This window comes from Orycteropus afer, unplaced genomic scaffold (assembly GCF_000298275.1).
Source record: "Orycteropus afer afer isolate SDZICR_OR568_19922 unplaced genomic scaffold, OryAfe1.0 scaffold00005, whole genome shotgun sequence".
Taxonomy (NCBI): domain Eukaryota; kingdom Metazoa; phylum Chordata; class Mammalia; order Tubulidentata; family Orycteropodidae; genus Orycteropus; species Orycteropus afer.
This window is the reverse complement of record NW_006921592.1, coordinates 20,252,903-20,253,933: the sequence shown is the minus strand read 5'-3', so window position 1 is coordinate 20,253,933 and position 1,031 is coordinate 20,252,903. Positions and strand designations below refer to the sequence as shown.

General features: G+C 34.4%; 1 protein-coding gene across 1 annotated transcript in view; it reads left to right on the top strand.

Moving 5' to 3' along the window:
* SLC28A3 (solute carrier family 28 member 3) overlaps positions 1-1,031 on the top strand; it is a 95,594-nt gene that overhangs the window by 66,408 nt on the left and 28,155 nt on the right. The window contains exon 5 of the mRNA XM_007939801.1: positions 783-856. Within this exon, the coding sequence (XP_007937992.1) occupies positions 783-856 (74 nt within the window). The remainder of the gene's footprint in view (positions 1-782; positions 857-1,031) is intronic.

The following is a 1,031-nucleotide window of genomic DNA, read 5'->3' as shown; positions in this document are numbered from 1 at the left end:
TGTAAATTTTGGTCAATGACATGAGACAAAGTATATGTGAACTGCTATATGAAAAGTGAATTTACTCTGTAAATCTTCACCCAAATCAAAATAAAATTAAAAAAAAGAAAAGAAAGAAAAAAAAATTCTGCAGTTTATCACCTTTCCATTTGTAATTCAGACTTACTCACTTCAAATATTTGTCCCTCATATCATTTAAGAATTTTGTTCACATTGAATCCAGTTCTCATCCTTGTTCTATGAGCGCTAACCCATTACATGGACAAGAATTCTGAGGCAGTGAAGATTTCACATATGACTCAACAATAATGAAATCCAGATTTTTACAGGCTAAAACGTTGACCCAAGAAAAAAAACAGTGATGAGAGACCACAGTCACTGGATATGATCCAAATTCTTTGCCCTGTTCAGTTGACCATCTCCATTGTTTTCTGTGCCTGCAATCCCATAGTCCTTTGTAGGCCACTTATCTCCGCACCAACAATGAAAGCAGATGGTCCCTTGCTGCTATTCTCCCTCGATCTGCAGCAGAGTTAATTGGCTCCTTTCATTGTGAAATGAAAGCCGCTCAATAGGACTAAATTTCACTTAATTCACTTACAAATTATCTCATCATCAATCCTTGGACACACAGAGAAATCATGTTCTGTCTTTCCTTTATCTAGAAATAATTACATGTGCCTACTATTTACAGGATGACTAGGAAGGCCAGTTCCTTCTGCTCTTAATGGTCCTTCTTAAACTATTCTTTGTGTCTAAGTTATTTTATCATGATATAATAGGTACATATGCCCCTGGAGCTGAAAGCTTCAAATTTAGTTTTAGGAAGAGAGGATGCATGCCTGAGGGTGTTTTTGTTTTTGTTTTTGTTTTTTTCAGATATTTGTCAAAAGAAAAGTTTTACCAGTATTATCATTTGGAATATTAGTTGGTTTATAGATTTATGAGTTCATTTCTAATGCAACTAGAAAAGTACTCCTTCAAAAACAGAATAGAGGTTGATATGTTATTGTTGTTGTTGTTGTTGTTGT